General features: G+C 41.4%; 1 protein-coding gene across 4 annotated transcripts in view; it reads right to left on the minus strand.

The window, feature by feature from the left end:
• The window catches only part of ZRANB3 (zinc finger RANBP2-type containing 3), a 39,696-nt gene extending 23,783 nt beyond the window's left edge, over positions 1-15,913 (minus strand). The window contains exons 1-2 of one of the 4 annotated variants that reach the window (XM_066190364.1): positions 15,174-15,913; positions 11,724-11,916 (exon numbers count right to left, since the gene is read on the minus strand). In XM_066190364.1, the coding sequence (XP_066046461.1) occupies positions 11,724-11,916; positions 15,174-15,354 (374 nt within the window). In that variant the 5' untranslated portion in view covers positions 15,355-15,913. Of the gene's footprint in view, positions 1-11,723; positions 11,917-15,141 lie in introns of all 4 variants that reach the window. The other 3 variants (XM_066190367.1, XM_066190366.1, XM_066190365.1) reach the window with 3 other exon arrangements.
• Between the last annotated feature and the right edge of the window lie 8,436 nt (positions 15,914-24,349).

A 24,349-nucleotide genomic window follows, 5' to 3' on the forward strand; every position in this document is an offset into this window, starting at 1 on the left:
AATTAATTCAAAATTAATTCTTACACAACTTCAATTTTTATAAGCAACAAACTACTTGCAATTGCTTTGCAACTTCCCCCCACAAACTGTTAGGGACGGAGCAATGAAAACAAAGGAAGAAAATATAACCAAACAAAGCCCCCAAGTCTGCACAGATTTACAAGGGGAAAAAAAAAGGCAGGAAGAGAATTATTTTTAGTGGCAACTCATGATTGTGGGGCCGTAATGTCTGTGATTTGGAGCTGGGCAAAGACATTTATTTGCAGACAACAGACAATTCTAATTTAAAAATAATGTCAGTTTTTGCTCAAAGACTGATTTTTTTTTCCATTCAATACTCATTGTTAATTGCTCGAATTGAAGTTTACAAAACAAGTCTTTCTTTTTTGCAGATTTTTTGAGGCCAACTGCTTTCAGTACACTAATCATGTTTTTAAAAAACAGTTTGAAGCCTGAAATCAATTGGAATGCACAATAACCTACTGTTGCAGTAGTGCTCCTTACACGAATGCAGCAAATGAGTGAGAGTACAACTAACAGCTACAGAGCAGACGGCTCAAGAATAAACCACAGACCTTCTTCAACAATAAAGATTATTAATTGTAAGACTATCAGAGCTGAAGTACAAATATAGAATAACCAAGTTGCATCTGATAGCAAGAAAATGTGGTAAAGAGGACAGGAATGAAAGTATTCCTTGCCAGCTTCTGCTGATAAATACAGTACTTCTCAGCAAATCGAGTTGCATAAATAGTGAAATGTTAATTATGCCAGTTCAGACAAACAGAAAAAGTGGGAATAGGTAAGATCCTATTGCACTATTCTTTGGCATAGGTGAACTATGTGGATGCTCCTTCTTCCTTTTGGGATAACAAGCAAAAAAAATGAAGAAATTCAGTGTGATTTACAAATGGCTCTGATCATTAGAAGCTGAATAACAAATAAAAAACCACCAACTTTAAAAGTATGTCAACCACAGGAACATGTTTTCCATACAGCTAGATTTCTTCATTAGAGTGAAATGTAGCCACTTAAACATTGATGACTTTATCTGCTGATGAGTAATAAATTGTTCTGGTTTTATTTTTGCACTCATTTTCAGACTGTACTCATAAAATCCTTGGTGCTACAGAGTATCTCCTGTTTTCCTACCTATTAACTTCCACTGAGTATGTTCTCAAACTTAAGTAGCTGCAACAAAGTTGATGACTTTAAAATATTTATAGAAACTCATCCTTTTGTTGCCGGTAAATGAAGGAAAGTACAAAGTAGCTGTCATCACTTTACCCGTAATAACTCTGCAAACAGAGGTTACCTTAAATGATCAATACAGTTTTATTTTCCTCATTCCTACAGTATCAATAGAAACAGAGTCACAGAAACACTCCTATGCTTAAAGCTGGATATCTCTGGTGATATTCTGCTATTCACTCTCTTCTCCTGCCCAGTGATGAAATTGCTTTGTCATAAATAGTTGCGATTTTCTTCCTGTACTTGCAACCCATCCATTTTTCAGCATTTAAAATTCGACCAGACACATCACAGATTGAGATCAATCAAGTGCACTAAATTGGTTTTAAGGCTCCAGTCAGAGTTATCTGAATGTGTAAAGTCCCCTGTGATTATACAGTTAGTGACATGAATCACTGCTTGGATCCACACTGCTCAGACGCAAATTCCTGAAGTGTTACAGTTTTTATATTGCTAATTTATGCCAATTAATTAACACTATTGACACTCACACTTAATAAATTTTTGACATGGCACACAAGATTGAGTTTATGAAACAGGTAGAAGTTAATACAGCTAATATAAGTGGAAATGGAGGATACTGAATTTATTTTATGACCTGATGCATTTTAAAGCATTCATCTGTGTATCTTTCACAGTTTAAAAATAACTATCCTAAAGATGTCTGCTTAATGTAGTTAAAAAGATAAGAAGTCCAAATTTTTTGCGTTGGATTTTAGGGCAATGATAAACAGCTTATAGAGGAGAGGAAAACCATGAAATGTCTCCAGTTTATAATCACAACTATTAGATTTGGAGTGTAAAGAACTTCCCAGTCTTTATAGCCCACCATCACACAGAACTTACAAGATATCTAACAGTTAGTTGCACTAAACTGCTAAAAAGCAATACTTTACATAATCTTAAAAATATGCAGCCTCTATTTAAAACAAACTTTCAGTATGTTCTATATTATTGCAGTCAGACAAGCTGCCAACATGGACATAAAGGTTCCATGCTGTTAAGAGCAGAAGAAACAGATCTTCAGCTACATGGAAGGGACAAATACGTATTTTTGTTTCACATATTTTGACTGCAAGAAGACAGACTTCTTGTTCTCTGAAGTTCAATTAGTCATTTCCTCTCAACTGGTAGTTACCCAATCTGAGCTTCATCATTCATATCCCATCTGTTCATATGACACCTTAATAATAGCTCTCTCCAAGAATATAAATCAGAGCTATGATACGCAGATTCATATCCTGTTATAAGCTCAGCCCACATGGTCAAAAGTTTTAGAAAAGCACAGGAAAAAAATCATTTCAGATGTCTCAGTTGCACTTACTGTCAGCAGCAAAGTCCAACCGTGCAAAAAGCACCAGTCAATGGTAAATTCTTTCAGATTCTTTCGCATTCAATCTTTAAATGTTCCTCTTTCTTCAGAGCGAGTCCTGTGGCTTGTGTTTGAATCTCTGTCCATTCATCAAGGAAATCTGCTATTTTTTTTCCTAGCAGAGACCTGTAGAATCTCATTGGGATGCAGTGCACATGCTGCTACAACCTTGCTACTATTCATAACCCTTGTGCGGTGCAGGGTTAGCAATGGCCTTCAGACACAGTAGAATCTTTCACAAATAGAAGGGAGCCATAGCTTGGGCCTCCACCAGACTGTAACAGCCCCGGCATTTTGAGGTGCACTAGCCTGAAAATAAAACTGCATTTTTCTTTAAACAAGCAAACACAAAGAGCTTTGAGTGAGGAGGTACCCTGGTGAGTGAACACGCCTGCAGAGAGCAAGGTCTGCTGTGCTGGTGTCCAAAACCTTACTGGCGTTACTGAAGAGAACAAATGCAAGCACCTGAGGTTGTACACAAACCCCACCTTTCTTCTGGAGGTAGAGAATCCCACAGTTAAAGGGACCACCCAAAGCTGGATAAGTCAGAACCAGAACTTTCAGCACTATCAGAACAGGATTGGTACTTGACACCTTTACAAGTAATCAAGCATCAGGCAAAGGTGCATTTACACATTCTTCCTACAGCAAACCTTGGGGAGAAACCTGAAGTAAGCAAAAAAACAGGTGTAGGAGCTAAGAAAGAAACCCAATACTCCTGATGGAGCCCTCTGAAAGCTCTGCCTCTAAAAGGACAGATTTTTCAAACCTCAAAAACCACAGAAAGAGTTCCTGATTGTGTTGATGTCAAGAAGATTGGAATCAGCTTCGCAAAGCAGAAGGACAAGCAGATCTTTAAAATTTTATGCAGATGAGTTCACTGGAGAAACAGAAGGAAACTGAGGCTAAGCTCATGTGGCATATGTCATAGAGCCACACAAAAATAGTCTGCATCAGAAGGTTAATGCTAACACAGTTTTGTAAAAGGAGTTTCAGGGAAGAACAAACATTTAAATGAAAATCGTTTCTATTTCTGTGTGTCTGGGTTACATTCGGGTCACCCCTTTTGAAATGTCAGCACTATTAACCATGCAAACAACACAGCTAAAGTTTCTTATATTAATTATGGCTGCTCCCATAAGGTATTTTTGTAAAGAGAAAGAATCCATTTTGAACTTTGCACTTGGAGGAATATTGATTAACAACACATTGGAATTAAGGTCTGTACGACCAAGGATCCTACCAGGTCAAACAGCTGTGTTAGAGGTTTCTTGTAACTACAGAAAAATATTTGCAATAATATCCCCTCTAGACAGTTGTGCTTCCTCCCATGGTAGACTAAAAACTAAAGGGGTACAGCAATCCAATACATCTGTTGCTTGCTTGTAGGGATAACTTAACTTCTTGATTGATTTTCAGCAACTATTTATCCAGGAAAAACCAGTAAGAACGGCAGGTAGCTTTTTCAGAACAAACTCCTTCCCTTTTACGTGCATTTTCCAAGGCAAACAGTCAAAGCAGTAGCACTTCATTTTTTAAAACACTGAAAAATTTTGTTACTACTCAAGCAAATTAAAGCTGTTTTTTGTTAATGCAGGCTTTGGAACATGTTGTACAGAGGAAGCTTGAGTCTTTCTTTCACTGGTGTGGGTGTCCTGATATTCTTGGGATTCTCACCTACTCATGTGAGTCAGTTTTATATAACACTACAACATATAATTTACCTCCCACTCACAAGCCAACACTTCAGCACTAACATCTTAACCAAGGGTTATTTAAGGAATCTGAACTTAGAACATTTTTGTATAAAACTGCGCAAGCAACCATTACGTTTGTGTGTCAGTAATCACAGCACACAGCCCTAAAACTAGAACAAAGAGAGCTGACTCCCTTGCAAAAATAATCAAGGGTGTTGCATCAAAAATAGTGCTCCAGAAGATGTAAGATAAATCTTACCCTTGCTCCTGAACTACACTAGGTATTTAAAAAAACCCTAAGTGATAAAACCCCAACCTTTGATTTAATATAAGATGCACTAAATTGCCACATCTGCATTGCTAATGATTCTGAAAAGAAGCCTAGAGGAGAATGGTTGTGCTGTCTTATGCTTTTCTCCAACACTCCTCTACATGTGACTGAAAAACCCACCTAAAATGTTTTCTTAGTATTTGAAAGCTCTCAGACTATATGTTCCGGTATTTTAGCTTTGGCAAAGATGTGTGGAATAACACATAACAAAGCGGTCAAGTTGAAGGTCGAGCTCAGAGACATCAACAGGTTTTTAGAGTATGTTAATGGCACTGTTAGGTGAGAAAAACCTCCAGCCAAGAAGACACCCAACAGTGCTAATGAAAACTCCTCATCTATCAGTCACTGGCTTCAGAGACAAATGGGTTCAGCAGCTGACTCGACGTAAGAAAACAGAATAACTTCAACTAATTTCAGCTACTGATAATCGCGGCTGCAAACATTAACCTTGCTGTTAACTGGCATGACTGAAACACCTGAGAGCAAGCAGTAGAAGCCTCCCTTAATATTCAGTCTGCTGGCTTTCAATGAAATGTAAATACTTCTCAGTACTTTCCCAATAAACTCTGCACTCCCTGGCGATCTGGGGCAGTTTTCCCTTGTGCCTACGTTCTCCCTCTCCTTCCAGCTCGTATTAAGTCAGTCAGAACGTGACTCACACCCGTTCAAGACCTGACTTCTCTTCACCCTCACTAAGGTGACTTGTCTCTCACTCAGAAGTGCTCCCTCCCATTTGTCCTCTCCTGGGTGCTGTGGTTAAACACCAGCTTCTCCTCCTGGATTCCCACACTGCAAACCTTCCCTGCACACAGCTAACACCAACTCGTTTCCCCTTTCCCCTCCCTCCAGCACTGCTGACAACCTACTACCTACACTTGTATTCTTTATCCCTCTTGGTTCTCCTGTTCCATTCTAACAAATTGTGCCCTGCATTTCCAAAATCTGCATTTTCTTCTCTATTTCTGCTGCTACAAGTCCACATTTAAACCCAGGTAAAATCTCATATTTCTACCACTGGGTTTTTTCTGTTCTTAAGTCTTCTTTTTTCTTTTTCACCCCACATAGTTCCTCTCCTGAATTATATCCTAGATTCACTTACTGACAATGCATTTTTTGTTCTATTTGAATTGCTTCCCAGTTCCTCCAGCATCACTTCCAAACAAGCTTCCCTGGCTAGGAAAGCTCTGCAGAATTTGGCTCAGTCTCTCATTCATACTTCCTGCATCTGAACCTCATTCTGTGAGCTAGCATCTTCATTTATTCATCCCTCTCTTCCTTGGCACTTCTCAAATGTGAGATGTACTCTGAATCATTACAAACCAAGGTCTTAAAAAAAATGAAATCTTTCTTCAACCCTCAGAGCTGAAATGTATTAACTCTGTTTGATCCTCTCCGTATTGACTAAATAGCCACCCTATTCTTGTTCCCCAGAGCTGATTCTGTGCTTTGTTCCCTAAGACTGGAGAGAACTGCCCACCTGCTATAATGCAGGTTTAAGGACCCACATTTGTCACAATTTTGTGATAATTTTACATATCCGAGTTGCTGAATATCTTGGAATAAAAGATGATTTCTTTCTTAGTCTAGCAAGAAACTTACGCCTTGTTACAAACAGCTCTTTCAGGTTAACTACAAACTACTGAGACTAGAGACAGAAATTTAAGAAAGAGTTACGATTATTTTTGTTCCAATCTGATCTCTGATCACAAGTTCTACAAGTAACGGAGATCCTTGTTGATGGCACTTGATCCTGCAAGCCAAGTACAAATTAAAATAAAATAAATAGTCAGAGCAACGTTTAAAAAAAGAAAAAAACAAATGTGAAGGTAATGTCTTTCTCTAACAGGCAAATTTAGGTAATTTGGTTTTGACTGAAGTCAATGTGACTGGGAAAAATTCAGCAGTAGCCTGTAAAATATTTTTGTAAATGGTCTTTTAAACCACGCAGCTGATTCTGAAGAAAAAAAATTAGACAATGGTAAAAAGCAGTTGGTCTTACATTTAATCACAACACTGACTTACAGAAACCTATGACCTCTCAAACAAAAGACAGAAAAATTAGATATAGATGGCAAGAGATACAGATGGTAAGAGATATAGAGACATGCAACTAGGCTTACTGCTTCAAAATGGAATTGAAAGACAAATCTGTTCTCTTATTCACAGCTACTATCAAAGATAAGAAACTGAAGAATAGAAATACACTGAATGAGAAAATCAATCAGTAATCATGGATCAAAAATAGTCAAGATAAAAGCAAAGTAAAACAAAAGCTCTGGTAACTGAAAAAGGCAACACAAGACAGAAAGCAACAATTGGATTGTACAGAAGGAGAAAGAAAGATTAATAGACACCATAAAACTCAGAGAAGCATAGAACTGAGAAGCAAACTCAGTAATGATGACAAAAATAAGAGTGAAAGGGAAAAATAGTTACAGAAAAGTGTAACACAAAAGGGCTTACTGCTCTAGCACAAACTAAAATGTGCATGGGAGTGCACGGACTGAACATATTTTCCCTTATTCCATCAGCTTCCAAAATCTAAAACCATAACTCCCTTAGACACCCAACTCAAATGGAAATTATACCTTTCATACTACTCAATGGATAATACAGCCTAGAAAGTTAAAGAAATTTGTGTAGAAATTTGCATAAGAATTTCAATAGGACATATCAGAAATTCCTCACCCTACAAAGGGCTCTGTCTTGGAATTTCAAACATTTCTATTTGCTTCCTGCCCAAGAGCTGCCATTTCTGTGGTCCAACTGCTAAACCCTCAGCAGACTGCATATGCTGTGACTTTCTAGTGAAGAATCTTTCAGCTGTGTTCATAAACTTCGAGGAAATTATGATTTGAACCTTTGGATTTTTGGTCTGCTTTGAGGATGGAAGATGGGGAATTAATTTCTACAAAGACTGATAATTTTTGAAGTAAAAATCTGTTTTAATTAACAAAGAATTAACCATGTATTCCTCCTGTGCGACTTGCTAGAGATCAGAGACACAGTCAATTTTGAAAAAGTACTATTTTAAAGTGTAGGCAACTAACTCAATATTATAACAGAGGACATTTACTCTCTATTCTCTAATGATTTCTCTGCCATAATGGTTCTCTGTAGCCCATGATCCAAAAAAATATTAAACACTATAAAACTTTTTCTTACCCTAGATAGGGACTGCCTAACAAAACAATTGCCCTTGCATTAAAACCGATAGCTCTTTATGGCAGATGTGAACTCTGTATATCCTGGTATTGCCACCCATGGTAATTTACCTTTTTTACTGTGTCTAACAGCATTAGGCCAGAACGTATGGGGAAATTAAAAATCACATGCTCCTGAATATATAAGTTAATGTATTACCTCTCAAACTCATAGAGGAAACAAGGCCACCCCAGTAAAGCAGCTTGAGCACACAATTCTAATGGAAAAGCTTGTTTATGGGTGGTAAATATCTCCAAGCCCTCTCTTGCATCCAGCTTAAACAAATTGTTCTGCCAACATGCCTAGAAAGAAATATATCTGTGTGTCTGAAGGCATCTTTTACAGATACCATCTACAAGGCAAGCAATGCTAAATAATGATGCTTGCAAATCACATGCTGACAGTTTTTATTACAAAACTTGATAAAGCATTTAGGGATATCCAGTTGCATGAGAGCTAAATCTCAAACAACAGCATGCCTCTTTTACAGTGTATTCAGGTGAACAAATTGTTTGTATTACTAGACAGACATCACACACTGCTGTAAGCAGAGGATATAAAACAAGAATACAGGGCAAAAAGAATTGTGACTTTCCGAGTAAGACGTTAGTGAACAGCAGCAGTAAAAATCAGTATATGCAAAGAGAGATGGGAGCTCTAACGAGATTGAATACAATCCTTATCAACACCATTGAGTCACTGGCCATGTATCTCTGTATCTTGGATATTTTACCCAAGCTTTCACCACTTCTTCCAGAGCATTGTTCTTTGACACTGCCACCTCTTCACTAACCCCTGGTGACCCCTCAGTTCCACCCTGAGTTCCTAGGAAATGGGGATTTGTCCACATCTGCCCAAACATGACTAAGAAGCAGCAGAGACCAGAGAATTGCTCACTTCCATCTCCCAAGAGCACACACACATCTGACCCCAACAACCCTCAGTATTTCATAAGCCTGTTGCTAACATGTCACATTCCTGGAGGGGACAAGTTGGTTGGTTTTTATTTAAGAGACAGCTTAAAGCACACACACACACAAACAAGCAAACAAACATTATTATTGTTTTTAAAAGTAACTTACACCTTCACTGAAAAGAAAATCACAAAAATAAAACAGTCTTCATGGATGTAAGTTGTGTGCACCCAGCTTTCCTGCACATTAACATTTGAGGCTACAAATAAAGACAATAACTTGTATCCATCCCTAGGCAGCCATTTCAAAGTGCATCTCTGAAGAATGATCTCTAGTAAGGAATAAGCAGTCAGTCAGTTATTTACCTTTAAGGCATGTTTGGGAGATAAAAGGTATGTCAGTTTATGTTGGAGCACACATTGTCTTCTTGGCTCTAGAATTGTCATTTCCTAGAAAAGTGTCAGGCAGTCTCTGTTAGATGAGGTAATGCCTTTGGAGCACCTCCTGGAAAAGCCTTTGATTCATTTACCAATGAATCAAAACTACAAACCACAACAGCATATTTATTTCATGCTTTGGGAACAGACAAGGGAATTAATAGCTCACTCCCAGCCCCTTCCATGCAAAAAATAAGAGCTTGTTCTAATAATAATTCCCTTTTCATGCTGGGTGCTTGTCTGATCTAAGATGATATTAATTGAATCTCTTCAGCCAACACTTGCTCTACAGCAGTTTTCTACCACTACAGCAAAGCATGGATTAAGTGATGCCTGTGAAGGGAGTGCGTAGCCTGGGGGGAAGAAGAAAGATGAGCAGAGATGCACATACTGCTCACTTCAAGTCCTAGGCTTATATATTTTTTAAATTTAGAAAAGACACTTCCACTGAAAATATACCACTGGGAACACTGAAAGAAGGTTTAAATCATTATGGAGTACACAAAACTTGTGTGAGGCAAGGGCTGACAAACTAATAAGAAAACTCAGCTCCAAGCACCAGAGGCTCTTGTTCTCTGTTTTGGGACAGGAAGAGAAATAGCTCTGCATGAGCAAGGGACAGATTTAAAAAAATACTCTTTGGGAAAGTTTGACTTAACACATTTTACTTTAGATAGAAACTGGCTGAGAGGGTGCACACAATTCCTCGATGTGACCCAGCTTACACACAGGATTTGCTGTGCCAAGCAATGAGATTTCTTGCAGCCATGATGAACATTGTCTCATGTGCGTCCACATGAAAACCATCAGGGCTGGGTTATGCAAAACTCTTGTTAATGAAAGACTTAAAGAAAAAACCTAACATAAACCCATAACCCTAATTAAGAAAATAAAATTCTCTCCTTGACAGAGTCATTAGACTAGGTATTTCAAACATTTTTGAATACTTATTGCAGGAAATTGTTACTACTTCAACAAAACGAAGAAACATCTGATAAAAACTTATTCAGTCCTACACTTAAGCTGCTTCCCAAGGAACCTCTATAGCATACAACAGCCTGCAAAAGATCATGCCGCTTTCAAATACATCCATTAGCCTACACTAATGAAATGTGCAGTTTCTTTCATTTTAACAGCTTCTGTTATTTCACTATGTGTATATACAAATACACACCTCAATTGCATATTCTATGGCAGCGAAAGGCTTTGGATTTATTACATTCAGCCCTAACAGAGGCTTTGCTGTCTATTCTACCCAAGTCTTAGCTAGCTATTAAAATGTATCCACTCCTCAGTCTGTGCAGCAGGAAGTGCCTGATTTGGCTGGTGGTCACAGAGCAGTTAATGCCAATTCAGCACAAAGCATGTCAAATCTCAGGCTTTCATGTGAAGGGCTGGACTCATCTTTCTGTTCTGCCACTGAAACTGGCAGCATAAAACAGATGGTTTGTTCATTCCCTGAGACAGCAGTGCTAAAGGGTTTTGGGAAAAGGAACAGAATCAAAGTGAAAAAAATCTGAGATTTTAATTGATTAAAAGTTCCATATAATTTCAAGAACTGCTGATAAATACTTCCTTTCCAATTTTTCACCTTTAGAGGAAAAGATGCACATTTCTTTTCCCCTGAAAATAGTCACAAACAATAGCAAGCAAATCCCTTAGGCCCTAAGCCTCTCCTTCTCTGCTGGAACCCTGGAAGCAAGATGCTGAAATAATCAAGAACTAATTTCATCCATCTTTCCCACACAGGCTACAGTAATTCCATTTGTGCCAGACCTCCCCAATATCTTTCCAAAACAACAGCATACAGTAGTTTCACAGCTTTAGGCTGCAACTGCCCACATTTCCTAAAATTTGTAAATGTAGAAATAGCATTTCCCCCTCTCCTTTTTGACCCTGTAACTCAGTAACTGCCTCTTACTCAGCAAAATATTTCCAGCCTCTGCTGCATCAACTGTGTTTTTTGATTGACCAGGTACTTAACTGTTGAACGCCTGCTCCCTCAGCTGCTGCACTGGCTAACTGAGGACTCTGCAGGGCTTCTCCTGCTCTGCTGCTGCAGCTCAGTGAGCTCCAGAACACCCAGATTACACTCCAGAATTGTACCAAATTTAAAACAGAAAACCATAGAGATGCAGCAGGATCTGTTAGTCATTCCCTTAACAGCTCTATCCTGCCATTAAGAACTAAAGAATCAAATGTGAATTAACTTATTTTAGGAATTCTCTATTAGCATAACAAAAATGATGGTCCTACTGATATCAACCTCCTTTCACATGAGAACTTTGATACTACAATTCCCTTTTGCATAATGCACTATTAAACATTTCTTCATCCTCTGTGGAAAAGAACCCCACAACTCATTTTAAACCATGTTACATTCCAGTTTGTGAAAGATTTCTGTAACATAACTCACCTAAGACTGCTGATATTGAATAACCTTTGTAAAAAATAATTGCTTACTTAAAATAATTGGTTTTAGCATGTGAGACAGTAAGTTGAATACACTCATTTTACCTGCCACTTCTCTGAAGTGCAAATATGATGCCCTTTTCCTGAAAAGGAAGCAGCTTCTTTCTCAGTCTTTCAGGTAGGAAGGACAGCTTGGTATCAACATCCTCTGAGTGAGAAGCTTCGAGTGAAGGTGTTTCCTGGAGAGCTTTGGCCATGCTGAACCAGAGGGCAACAAAAGAGAAAGGTGATCTCTTACCTACATGACAGAATAAAGAACAAAGCTTGATGGATAAAGCTTCATCACTTCACCTTGAAAAAATCACTATCTACGCAACTTTCCATGAGTGTTGAGAATTCTCTCTGGAAAACATGAAATTGTGCAGATGCTGGAGGAAGAGTCCCTCACCTCAGCATCCATAAAATACTCCAACTATTCCAGGATGAAGAGGGCAGCATGCATCTCTGCCTTTACAGTATGAAATTATTACTTTAGCACATACCCCATTCATGAAAGGAAGTTATTTGCCATTCAAATCGAGTCTACTCATGGACACTGAAATATAACTCTTAGCAAACACTTTTCAGAAGAGTTCCAGGAAAATGAGGCAATGAGGGAGGAATAGCAAATTTAAATTTAAAACATTGATCAACACACAAAAGCTGGGACATCAGCACTGTATTGACCAAGGCAATTTTGTCCCCAGTTTTCCTCAGTGGAGTTTTTGGTGTACCTTTACAGAAGCAATATTCCTGTACCTTGGGCCTGTGGAACATTCTGCAGCAGATGAAAATTCTGTGATGAGTACCAGGCTTTCTCATGCACGTCCACTACAGAGCTTTGCTTAACACAAGATGGAAGGTCTTGGTGTGCCCAAGACAAGCATTTCCCAGGAAAAAATTCATAAAGCTCCAGTAAATAAATACCTGCTTCTGCTCTCAGTTGAACAAACACAAATGTTTCAGTTTTAACTGTTGGGAAAACAACCAGAATCACTTCACTTCTATCACAATATTTTCCACTGAGTGTTTTTTTCCTTTAAAAGTTGATTAAGGTAAGGTACTTCAAGACTGCTAGCAAACAAACAAACACTAAACATTTCTGTAGAGCCAAGCTTCCACAATGCTGCAGGATTGGTGGGCCCAACAAAGCTGTTCAACACTCAGTTCTGAGATTCACCCCTAAAGAAAATTTGTGACTCATTTCTGTGCTAATCTTCCACTCTATAAATGCAGAGATAATGATGTACTTGTGATCAGCTCGTTGTGAGTGACAATATGAGAATGAAATGTTAACATAATTAACTTTCTGTTGAACGAGATCATGACAAGATCCTTTCACTGAAAGGCTGAATAGGAACCGTGCAGTTTCAGGAGAATAAATCTGAATTAGAGGAGGCACATGAGTCATCAGTACACAGCAATACTACCTCCAAAAATGTTTCTGCATCAGTCATTAACAAGGTTAAAACTGACTTTGCAGATCTTAGAAAGCAGCAGAACAGAAAGCACTAACTACCACATATGTACAAGTTTTTGTTTAGTTTTTTTCTCCAGGTGAATGATTGTATAAATGACTGGTGAATAATTACAGACTAGGTGAATAATTAAAGAACAATAGACCTAAAAGGTTTTGTGTGGACACCTAGTTTTTGCTTCAGAAATTTCATTCAGCTGCACAAGTTTCATGAGTTAAAAAAACCTCAAACTCTAGAGTCTGTATTCAAGTGTTTTAAAGGAAATCAGCGATGAAATAGCTGAATTACTAAACCCAGTAACTATTAATCTAAAATTGCTGAACTGTCTCAGGACTAGATAGTGGTAAATGATCCCAGCTTTTAAATGCAGGGATGAGGAAGATTCATGGACCTACATCATGATTCATTCACAGGGCATTAAAAAATCAGTAAAAAATTATGAAGTGTAGAGCCCATGAACACCAGGATAAATGCATTTATTTGGTGGGAGTCACCCTGTGTTTTGTAAAAGTGATTCCCATTTTTCCAGTCTGATGAAGTTTTTTTGAAAGGGCTCAACAACAATAATGTACCTATAAACCACTTGATGAAGTCCAATCCCCATTACTTTTCAAAACTGAATTAAAACAGAACAAATTTTATAAATATATTTGTACAGTAACTATAATTTCCAGGAAATCTTTTGAGAAAGCCTCTCAAACTTCCAAGAAAACTGAACTGCCATATAAAAAAATTGCATTGAAACTTTTTTTAAATTCAAGCAAGTGGACAGTTCGTGTATGACAGAAACAACATCAGCAGTATCTCCAAGTAATCTGCTCCATATTCTATCACGTTCAATCAATCATAAATGATCTGGAAAAGTAAGTAGCTACTGAGTGATAAGGGCAGTGCAAATAAGAAAATAAAATCTGAAAAAACCCAGTCTTAAATTTCTTTCTAATCACTGCTACTGCTGTGCTGCATTTCCCTCCTTATCCTGCCAGAGGCAGGAACTGACACCCAGCTTGGTGAGGATGTTACCCCTGGGGTTGTTCCTTTATTGGAAAGTTGGGTACAAGACTGATGACAAGTTCAAGGACTACTTTAAGTTTTCCGATAGCTGTTTGTCAACACAAGCTGATTACATAATATAAACCCACTGCTTATTTTTCCAGGCCACTAAGTATAGCCCTTTAATGCAGCTCAGCAGCACATGCCTCAGACAAACGAGTCTTTCCACTAAGGGTTTTGCTTCATCAATTTCCCCTTGGTGGACTTCACTGCTCCATGACTGCGTGCTCAATAGAACTTAATAGGGAATTCAAGGCTCTAAGAACATCTTGGTGGATTGGTTAGTCAAATATTTCACAGAATCACAGAATTGTTTGGGTTGGAAGGCAGCTCTGGAGACCATCCCATTCAAACCCCCTGCAGCAGGTGACACAGGAATGCATCCAGGCGGCTTTGGAATGTCTCCAGAGAGGGAAAATCCACGAGCTCCCTGGGCAGCTGCTCCAGAGCTCTACCATCTTCGTAAAGAAGTTCTCCCTCATGCCGAGGTGGAACTTCTGTTTTATTTTATAGCCACTGCTCCTCCTCCTGCCGATGGGCACCGCTGAAAACAGTCTGGCACCATTGTCTTGGCACCCACTTTGAGACATTGATGTGCATTAATGAGATCCCCTCTCAGTCTTCTCCGAACTAAACAGGCCCAGCTCTTGAAGCCTCTCCTCATTGGAGAGATGCCCCAGAGCCCCCATCACCTTTGTGGCCTCTGCTGAACTCTCTCCAATAGCTCCTTGTCTTTCTTGTTCGGAGGAGCCCCCCTCGGGATAATGATTGAAAATCTACCCATCAGGACACAGCATTTTAAAGAACACTACAAGAAGCAGCAATCAGATGGAGCAAAGGCCATCACACGGTTCTTCAGCATCGAACAGTTTTTCCACAGGCCGCTGTACCGTGCTGGAGGGAAGCGCACACCTCAACACCTCCCTGGGGGCAAGTTTTTTTATTTTACTTACGCAAATCCCTGCAGCTGCAATCGCAGAAATACCTGAGCGCACGACGCGACGAGCCAGCAGCAGCAACCGCAAGAAGTGAAACCTGTCACAAACAAGGGGCTGGGGACAAGCAGGAGTCACCCGGCAGCTGGTCCCCGGCTCGGCGCCTCCCAGCCCGGACAGCCCCTCACGGCCGCGGCTCCGCGCTCGAACGGCCGCCGGGAAGTGACGCATGGCCAGGGGTCACGGACGGGAAGCGCTTTTGGGCCCGGGCACCGCTTTTTCCCTTTTTTTTTCTTCTTTTTTTTTTTCGTCTTCCCCGTCCTTCTCGCCGCTGGCCCCGCTTCCCCAGGAGCGAGTTAAAAATCATCGTCCCGCCAGGCCGTGCCTCCTGCCGGCCCCTGATCCGCTGGAGCGGGCGGGCTGAGGGAGGCGGAGGGGCGGGAAGGGGGAAGAGGGGCTGGGAATGGAGGAAGGCGAGGATGGCGCTAAGGGCCGGGCTGGACGGGGCAGTGCCGCCGGCTCTCGGGGTTGGGAAGAGCGGGGAAAGCCGGGGCGAGGGGCTGGGGAGGCGAGAGGTGGCGCGGGCAAGCCCTGACTACAGCTCCCAGCCTGCCCCGCCGGGGTGCGGGCGCCGTGTGGCTGCGGGAGCGCTGGCGTGGGCACCCACGGGCCGGGGAGCTGCTGCGCGGGATACACCACACGGCCGGGAGCAGGGGAGCGCGTTAGGCACGGGCGAAGGGAAAGCGGCCGGGGCAGGGAGCGGAGGCCGCTCACACCCCACACTGCCACAGCCGCGGGATCGCTCCGTCCGCCCGCGGCCATGGGCTGCACGCAGGGGGCGGACCTTGCGGTGCCGGTGCGCCGCTCTTACTGGTGCTCACCGCTGTCTGTCAAGGCGGCCATGCCCTCCGATTGGCCGCCACCTTCCGGGCGGTCTCGGCTTCGCGTAAGCGCCGAGCGGCACCACTCCGCGGCAGCGCCGGGGGGAGGGCGCCGCGATGTTTATTGGTCCGCGCGGCCGCCCATCACTAGCGCTCCGTGCAGCCACTGGTGGCGACAGCCCGGGGGCGGGGCCTTTCTCCCCGCCGCGGCAGCAGCAGGAGGAACCCGGGCGGCGCTCGGCGCTGGGTTCGGCGCCCCTCGTGTGCGAGGAGCCGCCACCCGGCGGGCGCGGTGTCCCGGTGAGGAGCCCGGTGAGGAGCCCGGGAAGGAGCGCTCCGGCCCGGTGAGGAGCCCGGGATGCCGCCGGGGACGGCGCTCCCGCGGGCGGGGGTCGCAGCGCGCGGAGGGAGGCGGGGGGGCCGCGCCCGCAGTGCGCAGAGCGGGGGCAGCGCTGAGGGAGGGGCGGCGCGGCCGCGGGGCCGGGGGTGTAGCCGGGGGTCGCGGTCCGGCGGGGCCACCCGGCCCTTCCCCTTCCCTAATATAGCCAGGGCTGGCCGGAGCGGGACACAGGGCTGCTCATCCATTATGTTTGCATTTTCTTAAAATTTCTGCCTCGCGTTGGATAATTTTGCATGTGGGTATATCTGCCATATCATAGTATAAAGTGTAAGTAGACTCGGGAGCAAACTACGTCACAGCCTGGTTTTTACCATCTCTTTTAAAAACGTTTTAAAATGAGTTTTCAGTACCGAAGAAGGTTTTCACTTTATGAGGAAGGTGGAACGAGATAGAAAAAGAAGTGAGGGATAGCTGTTCCTTACGTGGGGTCTAAGAATTATTCAGATTATTCACGTGAAGAGATTTGCACACATCCTACACGGTGGATTTGTGTGATGTCCATTGAGAGCTGGATTAGGAGGGTGGTGGAAAAAAAAACCCAAAAGAGTGGTGCACACTTTGCTCGAGGGTGCATTGCCACATAGTACAATCTACCATAGTGTTTGTTATCTTGGAGTGGTTTTGCTAATAGTCTTAATTTTAAATTTTGATACTCCTTTCTCATTGACCTGAAACAGAAGAGATGTTGTGTGCCCAGAGCGGGACAGGGAATGTGTTGGGTTTTTTCTCCTGCAGTGTCTGACACTGGCCTTTTTTCACTGAGGCATTAACCTGCAGTTTTAATGGGGTTGCTTTCTCGTGTCTTGTCTTCCACAAGGGGTAATGTATTTGAGACATGCTTTTTGGCTGAATATTAAGGAGCAGTTTTACAGGGCAGTATGTCTTGTGAATGTTAGATTATGAATATTTATTTACTGCTGAAGTGAAAGGTAAAATGAAGGTCTGATTGTTTTTCAGAATGTTTTGTTCAAATAATTTGCTATCCAGGAGAAAGAAATGGCAATGGAAACACATTTTCTTTGACAGTTTTCCACTGGCTTGGCATGCAGCTGATACTAAGCCTTTGTTTTACAGTAAGTACTGTAAGGCCAAGGGTTTGAGTATTTTGTAGAAATTGAGTAACTTATTGCTTGTACTTCTCAATTTACTGAAGTCCCAATGGCAAATACAATGTTGAGACTTGTGTTCATTTACGTCTTGGAAGATCAAAAATGTAGTACTTGTAACTGCACTGCTTGGCCACCCTTTATTTTAGAAAACTGTAAATTGCTGTGAAGATCATCTAGTACATTTCTCGTGAGTAAAACCAGATTGGAGTAAGTGTCAGTAATTTTGAGGGGGTGTGCAGTGTACTGGGTTAGGTTTGTTAGCAGTGCTCCAGAAACCATTCATTAAAGATTTGGGAAGGGTCAGCCACTAAATCTGCTGCAGAGGTTGTCTGTTTGTATTTTAATTTTGTACGTTAAGAGGAATAAAGGAAAAGTTGAGGAGACTGGTACTACTACTTTGCTCCCTCTCTTCTTAAACACAATTCTGCCTCTGCCTTTTTTCTTCTTTTAACTTAGGCTAAGTTTTTGCTTTCATTTCTTCTCCAAGTTCAGGATATTTGTCTTACACCGTAGTCTTTATTTTGTATTGCTTGCTTAAAGTCTGTCCATGAAACTGCATCAGAGCAGCTGAATGGTCCAGGTCAGGTGCTCTGGGTCCAGCACAAATGCTGTCGGTTTGGGCTTGATTCAGGTAAGAGGTGCTGTCACTTTCCTACAGTGGCCTCTGTTAATTCAACTTCATGTCTTGGTATCGCCACTTTCACGAATCTACTTCCCCCCAGAGTTAATTTGACTAAGAGACGTAGAGCCGCATCTTTTTAAATACCACTGTGTGTTTAAAGTTTCAAGATGCTGTTATTCCAGGCTTTTCAAAGGAACTGATACAGTTGCGTTTTTTGGACACTTTGGGGAAAGTCGGCCTTTTGACGCCGTGTTTTCTAAGGGTGAATTGTCAGGTAGTGGAGCAACGTAAACTTGGAATTGGCTATAATGTGGCATACAGTCCTTTTTATAAAATTCTTTTAACTATTGACAGCATGGCTCAGATTTGGTGAGCTAGACAGCTCTATGCTCTAACTTTTACTACCTGGGTAGAAATATGAACCACCTTGGATGTCCTGATTAGTTGAAGTGATTAGCATCTGAAATTCTTCACCAGTGCTCGGATTCTCGTTTCGAAGATACTAAGAGTTAAGCAGTAAATACGAAGTGCTGTAATTCATGGGTGTGACAGCTAAGGAGCTTTGACAGGAGTGGGAGAATATCCCGTAATCCTGGCTCGCTGGGCTCAGGGGCTGCAGGCTGAGGTGTCGAGCCCAGTCGGGCTTTTGGTGGCAGTTTTCCCGTGTCCCACCTGGGAATGGCCAGCTCGGAATGTCCCGGGGGGGGGGGGGGGGGGGGGGGGTTGTTCAACGCTGCATTCCACCTTGAGCCTTTTAGTGATGGAAAGAGGAGTCGTTTGGCAGTGCAAGACCCGAATAAAAGGTCATTCACACCGAATTCTTTAGGCAGGAACAATCAGTGTGACTTCCTTAACGGGGTGATTGCTCTGGCATCTGTGGGAGCCCATTAAAGTTGGGGTTGTGTGGTTCTTGGTGTATCCTCCTGGATTTTTCTTTGAGCTAGTGGACGACTGTGCTGTATGACGCAATGTTGAGAGATTTTTGGGAAGTGGTGTTGGGAAGCTCTGGTTCTGGGAGATGGTAAGTCAGCCACAGATCATGATTAAATATTGTTGGGAAAATGGCACTTTAGGCCTGCCTGTAATCTTATTTTGATTTCATAACTTGCTGAAGGAGTATTTTAGAGGAAATAATATCTGGAAACCAATTTATGAAGGGCAGCAGCCTTAATTACAGAGCAGCCTGCGCTGCTGCTCTTGTGCATAAGTTAGTCTCGTGCAGCTTAATGTATGTATTATGAGAATCCTGTCAACGTGTCATTCTTTGATATGCACTTTTCTCCAATCTATAGAATTGCATTTCCAAGAATATTTGGTTATTGTATGTTGGGATGCAGCCTGCTGAAGCAAAGTGTAGATTTGAGATGGCTGTGGGATGCTCATTCTGGGGTTTCTTTTCTGCTCCTTATCTTGGATCTCTGTAAGGAAATGGGGCATTACCTCTGAGCAGCCATTGGTTTCTGCATAAACAATTGTATACCACATTGTTCACCTGTCTTTTTTGTCTGCTGCTGAATTTTGGTTCTTTACTCTCCCGTCCCAACATCAGTTCTTACTATTCTTTAATCTGTGACTTGAATTTGTGTGTAAAATGGAATTCTGTCCATTATTTAGCACTCTTAACTTGTCTCCTCCTCAAGTTAGCAAGTGTGTACTGCCGTGTATGAAAGGTCTTTGGCCAGTTGTGTATAGAATGGTCTGAAGGCTGAAGCTTGTCAGGACAAATGTCATAAATACCTTCAAATCTGTAGCTACATAGCATAGCACAGTTGTTCCTTCTTTTTGAAAGCAGAGTTTTGGATAACTTGCATCTTTGAGTCAAAAAAAATAACCTCTAAAAGGCATAAAGATAGAAAATACCATCACTGGAATTGGTTTAGTAAAAATCCAGTCATGAGTTTTGTGCTTTTGTAGAAAATATTCTGTATAATTGGTTAGCACTTAACCTAGCACAGTCCTTGTAAGAATTGTTGCCAGCCAAGTGAGGTGTGATAGGTTGCTGTAGGTATCCAACTAAAGCATTTAAATTTATGTTAAGTGAAGCAAGACATAAATAGCTGCAGTCCTTGCAATACCTGCTGCTGTGAAAGGGGCCATATCCTTGGCTTTTTGTTCCTGCCCTCTGCCACCTCCCCTGCTCTGTTTAATGAGCTGTTCCTGGGAGCACTCTGGCCACTTTTATCTGTGTAAGATGTGGCTCTCTTATTCTATCGAAGTGAAGATTTGTCTGTTGGGAGCCTTGGAGGAGCAGTTGAACTGGCAGATGGAGGAAATGGTGACTGGAAGTGAGATCAGTGACTTCTTCAGTGCAGCTGAATCTGGAAAAGGCTGTTGGTGTGCAGCTGGTGAGTGAAACTCGAACTAATTCGAGTGCTGCTGCCAACAGCAGATTGAGGAGTGTTCTCACTGTTCTGTCTCCTGTCAGAACTCTGGGCGTCAAACCCTCCTGCTGGTGCTGAGAACTGGGAGCAGTTGCATCATTGACCAGTGATGGATCCACAGGCAGACTTCCATCTGTTTCCATGTTCTCAGTGAACTCGGAAGAATTTGGTGTGTTCCTGTGGAGATGCAGCAGGAGTTTTGAGAGGCATTGGAAAATTGCAGGCTCAGATCAGATGTTCAGTTTTTGTACTCAAATGAGGCAGTAGCAAAATGAGTAAATCAGTCTGTGGGGAATTCTTGTCCACGTTACACAGCGTGATTTGAAGCGTTTCAACAGAAGGTATAGAAAAAAGCCTTTTTCCTTTAAAGCATTGTTAATCCCTCGATCTTTGGGATGAAGAGCTCCCTTTCAGCTTCAATGTGCTCTGTAGGTGTTTAAAAAGACTACACCTTGCTGCTAGGATTAGAATCTTTTTCTCCTTTCTTTTGTAATCCATTAAATCTATTCCATAGCTTAAAGCAAGAACCAAGCCCTCACCAGTTGCTGTCTTCCCTCAGATGCAGCTGGATTGGTTGGCAAAGTTACACACATTGGCAGGACTTGGACTCAAAACCTGGTTTGCCTTTTTTTAGTCAATGGGTCCTTATCCTTCCACTTTGGAAGTCAGACTGTTTCTGCACAAGAACTTTTGCCTCCTGGCTTTCCAAGGGAAAACCAAGGGAAACGGAATGATTTTCTTGTGTTAGTGAGTATTGCATTTACTTTAGTGGCAGAAACTGGTAAAATGACAATTAGATACTCCAAGTATCTGCTGATAGTAATTTGCCTTTAGAATTGACTGTAATGAGTCCTTAATTTTTACTTCTAATGAAGATGACAAGTTATTAGTCTCTTAGTTCAGGTGTTGTGGTTTCTTCTTTGTTTTAAGCACATCAAAGTGATTGTTAATGTATTTTCATTGCGCTTAATCTCTAAAAAGGCTTCTAGCTGCGTGTTTGGCTGCCCATTGCATTATTGTCATGGAAAAATAACCTGCTCCTTCAAGGGTTTAAAGCTGTAGCACAGAGCAGTGCCAGTGTTGCTGTGAGGTGTCATCCTTGTGGTGTGGATTGGGGGAGGGAGAGGACTCCCAGTTCCTGGAAAGCTGTTCAGTGACTTTCTGGAAGCTGCTGTAGGAACGCTACTGCAGGCTGCTTAGACCTGTGGTCTAATAAAAGGACGTAAATCTTTCCCACAAACTGTTGTGTTAACTTATAAAGATGTCATGATGTTCATCCTAGTATTTCATGTAGGCATGTTTTGTTTCCCTCTGGTTTCAAATGTTGGCCTCTGGAGAGGAACACCTGTTTTATGTGGACATTCTTGTTACTGGGAGAAACAACTGAGTTCAATGAGCTTATGTAGCAATGAATTAAACAGAGAAGAATAAATAATACCATGTTTCGAGGAAGATTTCTGAGCTTCAAATAATACCATTAGGCTAAATTCTTGAAGCAGTAATATGAAAAGAATAAATGATGTTAGTGGGCTAACTCAGTTAATGCAGCGTATGATGTCCCAACAGTTGGCTGTTCATCACTGACCACGATGACATGTTGCTGCATAATCTTGTATTTCCTGACACTGCAAAGTTTGATTTGAAAGGCACAAAGAGCAGTAGTCCTTATTAAGACCTGCATATCAAAATAGTAATGGAAGCTATCCCAATTCAGAACACAAGCAGCTTTTTATCTTGCCTTTCCTGTTGAAATCTTGGGTAGTGTTAAAAACTGGGTTTGTGCCTGTCTCCCTTGGTCCATAGCAGTGTGAAGGCTTAAAATAGTAATGTTCCATAAAGATCAAGAAATACAGATGTTTAAGGATTCTTTCAGTATCTCTTTTTCTTGTCCTGTTCTCCAGTATACAATGAAATGCAGACTACTTTTAAGCAAGAGACAGTTTAACCCGTTTTTACCCTGTGGAATAATTGGGTATGGGAGATCTTGAGAAGATTTCAGCTCTGGTCAGACAGTGTGTGAATTCAGGGGTGGTTTAGATCAGTGCTGATGATTCTAAAGTGTCTGATTTGACTGAGATCACAGGGATTTGATGGGGTTTTTCATGGTGCATTGGAGTATTTTGTGCCTGGTGCTCCAGCAAGGCTGCAGTGTCACCCTGCAGCTCTGTGTCCCAGCTGCCCAGGCTGGGGGTGTGTGTGTGTGATGATCTGACTGCTCCTGATATGAACAGTAAGAAAGTCCTGGGGCATGACGTGAGCAGGCTCAGCTCTGATCCTGCTCATAACTTATTAACCTTGGGACTCTGCTGTTTGCACTATCAGGAGTTGTTTTCTTATTTCATTCATGTCTGCACATGCTGCTGTTACCTGGTTGTAGTGGCAGTGACTCTAAGTTAGATGTAGGCATGGCCTCTGTAACGAAGATGGATTCTCATATATGTTTGATGTTATGACACAGACTCCCATATAAAACATGGGAAGACATAAAATTGATTTTAAATTATTCCTTGAAATCTTTAGAAATAAAATATGAGTAAGTGGACTTTTTCCAGTTCAATTTTAAGGAAACATTCTTGATCCTAAGAAGGCTTCTTAACAGGCTTTTGAAAGTAAAAGTCTGATGAAAAAAACATATACTAGTTGTTTCCCACTGAATCTAGGCCACTCAAGTACCTTGGTATGAAATGGCAGTAATTATCAGTAAAATAATGGAGTGTTTGTGGAAAGGATGCAACTCATTGCGCTGTGCCCTGCTTGAATGTTTCTGAAGACTGAAAAGGAGAGACTCTGGGTCAGTTAGTCCAGTCCCTTCTTCTTGCAGGAAATAATGCTTTCATAACTGTGTCAAACTTTATCTTAATTAAATTGCCAGTTATCTTCTTGCATGCTGAACAGCAGTTGTAAAATCTGCTTCTGATATCTACTGGCCTCCAGCCTGGCTGACTGTGGAAAACTTACAGACACATGGGCTTGTGGCAAAGTTTTCCTCTAGATTAAGGAGCTCTTCTGCCCATCTGTTATCTACTGCAGCCACATGAAATTTCACTTTTCCATACAAGTTTTTATCTGCAAATAGCATTTTCCATAGAAGGCCTGACCAGGGCTTGATGAGAATGGCACTTCTGTAGCTTTTCTGAGAATAAATTGAATGGTGGTTACGTCTTTAAAATTTGAATTTTCTTAATCTTCATTGTCTCTGCTTTATCAGTTGCCTCTATAATACTACATGTAGTTTAAATAGTTTAGGCCTCCTCCATTTATCGTTCCTAGAAACTATGACTCTATTAAATGGAACCGTTTGGCACAATCTCTGCTACAATGTTTTTCTGTCAACTCATTTTCCGCTGACTTTGGTGCCTTTAATTCATTCTTTCATTTAAAATTTGTTTAAAAGTCAGGCATGCAGTTATTTTTTTCCTTATATTTAGTTCGGTGCTTTTGGTTCCAACACCAAATGATACCATCATGTATTTTGTACTGTTGAAAAAAAATCTTTTCTTTGGGACTTGGGATCTGATGGGAGGCTTCTAATTTTCTGCTGTTGGTGGGTATGGTGTCTTCAGCACTTACTCTCTGAATCTTATTTTTCCTTTGAATGTACTCTTTCAAATTCAGTTTCAGATGTGCTGTAGTGGATTTTTGGTGTACTTGTTCTTTTTCTGTTTCTATGGATAATGGATCTTTTGTTAGAAAGTTCTGACTCAGGCTGGAAATTGTTTCTGACTTTCAAGGCTTACCTTTTGGTTGGTCACTGTATTTTGGAGTGGATTTTATTTTTTGTTATGTCTCTTTGGGTTGTTGTTTGGTTGTTTTGTTTTGTTTTTTCCTTCCTC

The sequence above is a fragment of the Chamaea fasciata genome, unplaced genomic scaffold (genome assembly GCF_029207755.1).
Source record: "Chamaea fasciata isolate MVZ Bird 193981 ecotype frontalis unplaced genomic scaffold, bChaFas1.0.hap1 SCAF_8, whole genome shotgun sequence".
Classification (NCBI taxonomy): Eukaryota; Metazoa; Chordata; class Aves; order Passeriformes; family Sylviidae; genus Chamaea; species Chamaea fasciata.